Source organism: Macadamia integrifolia, chromosome 9, assembly GCF_013358625.1.
Source record: "Macadamia integrifolia cultivar HAES 741 chromosome 9, SCU_Mint_v3, whole genome shotgun sequence".
NCBI lineage: Eukaryota > Viridiplantae > Streptophyta > Magnoliopsida > Proteales > Proteaceae > Macadamia > Macadamia integrifolia.
The window spans coordinates 34,605,932-34,612,896 of NC_056565.1; the positions used below are offsets into that span (position 1 = coordinate 34,605,932).

General features: G+C 36.4%; 1 protein-coding gene across 2 annotated transcripts in view; it reads right to left on the bottom strand.

The window, feature by feature from the left end:
• Positions 1-1,939: 1,939 nt before the first annotated feature.
• LOC122088869 (photosystem II repair protein PSB27-H1, chloroplastic-like) overlaps positions 1,940-6,965 on the bottom strand; it is a 5,712-nt gene continuing 686 nt past the window's right edge. Inside the window, exon 2 of one of the 2 annotated variants that reach the window (XM_042658227.1) lies at positions 1,940-2,111. In XM_042658227.1, the coding sequence (XP_042514161.1) occupies positions 2,104-2,111 (8 nt within the window). In that variant the 3' untranslated portion in view covers positions 1,940-2,103. Of the gene's footprint in view, positions 2,441-6,965 lie in introns of both variants that reach the window. The other variant, XM_042658226.1, reaches the window with a different exon arrangement.

Sequence of the window (6,965 nt, forward strand, 5' to 3'; positions counted from 1 at the left end):
CCATTGTACCTACACCTGTGGGTAGCATTCTCTTGCCCATGATGTATTTACAATTTCAACCCTAAATTGATGCCTCACCTTCAGAGACAACTAGCTACTCTGCAATTAACTGGACAGGGAAATGAAGGTTGGGTGCTCTGTAATTGTGTTCCAGGTTTGGTGTTCTGTGAACTCGATCTAGTAAGGAAAGTGAGCTTAAGGTGATTGATGAGTACATTTATGTGTAAAATTTAGGGTAAAACATGCATTTTACATATTTAGAATTGAGCTACGTTCGGTTTTACTCTCTTTTTGCAGGTTTTGTATTTTAAAGGCTTTAAGCATTATTAGGCATCATATCTCTCCAACAACAACTACCTAGTATAGTTGATGAGCTATGGTGTGCAAAATTCTCTTGCTCATCAAGAATCACACAAAGCAAGAAAAAAAATTGTCCAAAAGAAAGAAAAAAAAATCGACCAACAAGGTTTGTGCACAAGATTTGAAGAGAGGGAGAAAAAGAAGAGAAAAATAAATAAATAAATAAATAAATAAATAAATAAAATTATAAGAAATTTCTACAAATTAATTTATTTCTCTTCTCTCTCCTCCATCTTAGCACTTTTATTCTCAAAAGATCTCACTACCAATTGTGGGTTACCCTTTTTAGGAAAGATAAATTTTTTACCCTACCTCTCAATTCCCTATAAATACAACTCATGTAAGAGGAGGGTGGACACTTCATTCTTCTTCTAGGTTTTTTTTTTAGTTGTTCTTTCTCTCTCTCTCTCTCTCTCTCTCTCTCTCTCTCTCTCTCTCTCTCTCTCTCTCTCTCTCTCTCTCTCTCTCTCTCTCTCTCTCTTTAGTTTTAGTTCTTCTTTAATTTTGTTTTAATTACTTTTGTAATAGCATTTTATTTCAATTAATACAAGCACACTTATATTTTTATCCAGCATTTTTATGTTTATGATTTATGCAATTGAGTTGTAATTTTTAAAATTATAGTTCTAGGCTTAGATCTAGGTGACAAGATCATGAGCCGTGGAACATCTTTTTTTTTCAAGTTCAATTTTTTTTTTCAAGATTTGTTTTTTCCAGACCTCGAAATTTCAGATTTGGTTCATTCCAGGTCTGGTTTTAGGGTTGACAGTATCTCAAATCACCCAAGCTTTCAAGTTTTTACAAAAAAAAAAAAAATGCTTTTAAGTTCTTGCATTGATTCAAGTAGGTAGGCTTCTTCAATAGTCTTCTCTCTCCCCTCTTATTCCCTCTTCTGTCTACCCTTTCTTTCTTAATTTAAGATTTTAATTTCAGTCATTATATTATTGTTTTCCCTTTCCTCCAAGGTTCATGACTAGTGTATGTGTTGGCTTTACCCACCTAGCCATAGAACCATCATTTTATTAATTTTATTTTAATTGTTTCCCTTTCCCTAAAGCCAAGTAGAGTAACCCTTGTAAGAGTGACTCTCTGGTCAAGTAGGAAAGCTCATATTATGATGCATCCCTCGGGCTAAGTAGAGAAACATACTTGTGAGCCTCTCTCTAGCTTTATCCCCTTTCTTTTATTTTATTTTTATTTCAGTATTTTTTTTTTCCTTCATTGTTTTTTAATTGTGTGGGGTGTTTATTTTTACTTATTTATTTATTTAATTTTAATTGCGTGGGTTGCGTATTTAAATTCTTAGATGACAAGTGGTTAGCACGTTATTTTAGATACATGTCTTTAGGACGGTAGTTAGAATTAGATCACAACCATTATTAATCGGTTCACTTTCGCATTATTAAAAGAAGCAAAAAATAAATAAAGTGGCTGCTCTCCCTGTGTTCGACCCGTAGCTACACTGATCCATACGCTTGCGGTTATATTTTAAAATCTCAAACAGTGATTATGTCGCTTAATCATCTCTAATCTAAAGTATATATTGATATATCTTCCAATCTTCTCATTATACCAAATGAATCTAATCAATCCTCAGTGAAACATCCATTCACATTCGGACATGGTTTTTATATTCTCAATCTCAGAAAATATAAGAAATCTTTGTAGTCAAAAGGAAGGATTTCAGAAAAAAAGAAAAGAAAAACCTTCTGGGTTTCTCTCCATGAGTTGAAAACTTGCTTTCTATCTACCTCTGAGTAAGGCTTTCTCTGCAGATTCCATCTCTTCTAAGATCCTGGCCTTTCGCTTTGCAGGAATGGGAGCTGTAGGTCCAAAGCTAATATAATGTCCAGAGACAGCATTGAGAGCAGAGTAGATATCTCTGAATGAAGCTCGACCCAACAATGCTTTCTCCCTCCTGTACTTAGCCACCCATGAATTTTAGGTCTCTCTCAGCTTAGCAACTGCATCAGCTACATTTGGGTCACTTTTATCTTTGGTAATGGTGCTCCGTATCTTGTTGATTACCTCCTGTGTCTCCTTGACATACTCTTCATCCGAAGCTGCTGTTGCCGGCAAAACCGGAAAAACCAACGACGGTGATAGGATACCGGCTATCAAGCTGACAAATTAATTAGATCAAATCAACCCCGACAGATATTTAATAAAGAAGAAAAGTGATATGAGATTATGGTTGTTTTTTTAAAAAATAAGAAGAAATTATGAACATTACAACTTACAAAATAAAGTTTAATTAAATCAAATCCTACTACAAAACAAAGGATAAGAAAATTTAATTAATTTTTTACTAGTATTGGCAAAATAAGAATTTTATGTAGTATTAAAAGGGATCGGACTACAATGAGTCGATTCAAGCTGGGCATATAAACGTGTCGATTCGATCGGGTGCCCGATGGGCTAGCTACCTGCACCGTGAACTCCTATTTAATAAAGCCCGACACGTTATTAGTTGGCCTGATCCATGTCGGGCCATAAACGTGATGGGCTTGATTGGGCCTACCGATGCGGGTTCAGAATTGACACCCTCAGTTTCACCTGTCATAATAATGAATAATAATAATAATAATAATAAAATATAACTGGGAATGGGTATCACACCCATGAATAGTGTGAAATGGGGTAAAAAGTTACTGTTGGATGGAGAGAATCCGGGTTTGATAGTTAGTTTTACCTTGATTATCTACTTCTTTTCTGTTTTTTGTAATATATCAATTATCTACGATTCCAAATTAATTATTTACTCATGGATTTGTAGCAACGACAACTTAAGTGGTTGCTAGAGTTCTATATGTACCACATTGAGTCTCATTGATGTGGCAATACAACTATCAAGTACGGAAAAATTTAAGACCTCAGTTCTGATTTTTTTATTTTTTATTTTTATTTTTTTGTCCATTTGAAAGGTATGCGGAAGAGGATGCCCTTCTAGCACACTTGTCTAGTTTAAGTGAGGAAGTTGTTTGCGCATTGACTCAGCATAAGTTTAAGGAGTGATCGAATATTGGAACCATCCAACCCCCACCCTTTTTAAGGCTGTGTTTAGTATGCATTCTTGGAATACATTCAAGGTTGATAATACATTTCAAAAAATCATATCAAAAGTAGAACTTAATATCAAAACATCCACTAATGATTCTAAAAGATTTCACATATTTTGCTCTATGGTATCTAAGTCTATGTGGCACATCTTTTGGAGTGCAACTACTCTATGGTTATATGGAGTGAATTTAAAAATATTTTCAATGTGGTGTTCTAGCAACATGATTCTATCAATGCTCTATCCTTCACTAAAAGAAGTTTGGTGGGCTGAGTTTGTTAATTCTTACCTATTTCTTATGGAAGCGAAGGAACATGAGACAATTTGAAGGTAAAGGATTGCACGATTGCTATGTTTTAAATCAGATTTTTTCGACGATTAGGTAGTAAGTTCCTCCTCTCATGCATAACTAGAGATCATGTGTGAATCTCTAGTTTGTTTGATGGTATCTACTACTCGGATAACCGTAGTAATTCTAGAGCTAATACGTTCACCGAACCCCGACTTTTGGAAGGGATGCATTTATTAGATAAAAGGTCGACGCTTTAAATCAAAAACTCGGCAAAATAACAAAGCAGTTTTTTTATCGATTCCTGGTCTTGTATGTAGATAATATTTTACTTACCAACAATGATCTTGGTTTGTTAAAGGATATGAAAACATTCCTCTCTAAGAACTTTGAAATGAAGGATATGGGCTTGGCATCTTTTGTTATCGGCATCGAGATATTTTGAGATAGATCTCGTCGGCTGCTTTGGCTATCACAGAGAGCCTACGTTGATAAAATTCTTGGGAGATATGTTATGAAGACTTACAGACCTAGTGTTGCTCCTATGATTAAGGGTAATAAGTTTAGTTTGAGCCAGTGTCCGTAGAATGATTTGGAGCAAGAACGGATGAAAGACATTCCCTATTCTTTAACTGTAGGAAGTCTTATATATGTCATGACTTGTACTCGTCCAGATATTAGCTTTGCAATTGGGATGTTAGGCAAATACATTAGTAATCCTGGTATGGATCATTAGGTAGCTGCCAAGAATGTTATATTGGCTAGGGGAGCTGGAGGTCGAGGGCTTAGATGAGCAAGTGGTGGAAACCTAATGCGCTGAAGCCGAGAGCTTTGGGGCTTGGGAGGGTGGATGGGAGGTGGAGTAGAGAAGTTTCGTTCATGGGCAGGGGAGCCTGTGAGCTTCTGAACACATCTCTGAAATCATTCTTGTTTATGTTATAAACCGGAGGTTGATGCCGCTGTTGACTTTTCTGTAGCTGTAGGACTAGTCAGGTAGCCGTCGTTAGCCCCCCCAAAAAAAAAAAGTTGTATATTCGCATGAATTCCATGTTATTGTATTAGTTGTATCTTTCTCAGTTTCATCAAAGAATATGCTCTTGCCAATTATTTATTTAGCTCAATTTTTTTTGGTTTTAACTTCATCGTTTTCCAAGATGATTTAATGAGAAAGTCTAGACAATTCTAATAAGAAGATAATTAAAATAATGAGCAGTGACTATATTGATTTAATCTCTTATTAGTATCAATCAATTCCATCTCCAGTTTCTAGATCAGGGCAAGGTAAATTGTGGCTCTCATTGATTCACTAGCCTTATCAAAAGCTAACAAAGCTAGAAGTGATTAACCTGATCAAAAGCTAGGATGTGATAGGCACAAAATTTGTTTTCAGACGAGGCTAAGTCAAAATGATTTGATGATCTTTAGTGATTTTCTTCAGGATTCCACGTCTGACTTAGATTGATTGATGCTGACACTACGATTGCCTCAATTGTATTGTTGATTTCTAATTTAGCGTATGAGGCATTGTCGCCCTTGAGGTTAGATCTCCTCTTGGACTAGGGGTGCCAATTCTGAGTTTACACCGGTAGGTTCGATCGAACTCAATTCACTTAAGATTTAACCTGAACCGGCCCATTTAATAAATATGTCTAGTTTAAGTCCGATCCATTTATTAAATGGGTGTTTAGAGTGTAGGCTACCAGCTCGTCGGGTTCCTGACCGATCCGATTCACTTAAGAAGTCCGTTAGAACTTACTCATTTAACCCAACTGACCCGGCCCGACCCCACCCCTTTATACCTGGATTTCAAGTATCATGGGGTTTTTTGATGAATTCTGGATGAAATAGAATTCTGGATTTCAAGTATCATGTGTTTTTTTTTTTTTTTTGGATTTCAAGTATCATGTGGTTTTTTGAGATGTTATTTTGTTGTTGTGCAGGTTTGAGGTATCAGGTCCTAATGGAAGCAATTACTAGGTTAGTCTTTTTCTTTTGGTAAAAACGGGTCTATATATTTATGCATGACCAGCGCAAGGAGTCCGATTTACATAGATCAGAAATCCAAGGAGTAGAAGAGGGTCAATCCATCTTGCACGCTAAGGAGATGGCTTTCCGAGCTAAGGAGTCAGTGACGCTATTAGTCTCCCTAGGAACATACTTGAATGAACAAGAAAGAAAAAATGTAACTAGATATTTGATGTCCGTCCAAATACCGAAAACTTCAAGTTTGGGATCCGCATGGTTGCTGCTTAGTATAGTGGCAAGCTCAAGATTATCTGTTTCCACTTCAATGTTGTCAATTGCTTCAGCAATACTATGTAAGAGCCCACACCGAATTGCAATTGCTTCTCCTTGAAGAATAGATGAGAAAGAAATTGGCTCAGAGATAGCAAATTAGGGAACACCTTCGAAATTTCTCAGAATAAATCCCACTCCAGTCTTCATCTTGGACATGGCAGCATCAATATTGAGTTTGTAAAATGAGGGATAGGGAGTACACCAATGTACAGAACAGTTAGAACCAATTTGTTGTGGATTCTGAGAAAAATGTGTATTGGGTGCATGGCTACTGCAAAACTCATCAAACTCTTTTTCAGCATATAAGATTATCTGCCCATTCAGTTAGAACTACTAAGATTGGCTCTAAGGCTATCAATTGGTCGGTTCAGTCCAGTTTCGATTTGTTACTGGATTAATCCGAAACAAATAGTTAAGGAGGTTTTAGGTTTGGTCTAGTTTCATATCAATTTTTTAGTATCGGTTTGTAAAAGGACAGATGTGGCCTAGTCCGGTTTCACACTTACAAATACACAATTAAATTAATAGGGAACTCTTTTTTTTTTTTTTAATCGAACTGGTCCATTTCTATTTCATTTTCCATAAAATCCCAACCCAAAACCAAACCAAAAAAAGTTTGGTTTGGTTCGTTTGGATCCAGGATGAACGGGTCAATCGGGCAGAATTATGACACCCTTGGCTCTACCAGGGCCTAATCAATCCGCTCTACTCCACCCAAGTGCTTGCTGGATTCATGCCTTAACTGATCTACGACTAAAGAAGCAACAACTGAGTTGATCTACGACCACTCTCTCCTGATGGTCGAGCTGATTTACAATCAGCCGTCCTAACAACTTTCAATTTTGAAGGCTTCGTTGAGAGCTCATTGCAGCTACAATATCTTGGTGGCAATGGCATCGTCTATGGATATATGATCCCATTTCAGTTTTAATTGAATAATGTATGGAAGAAAGAGAGCTA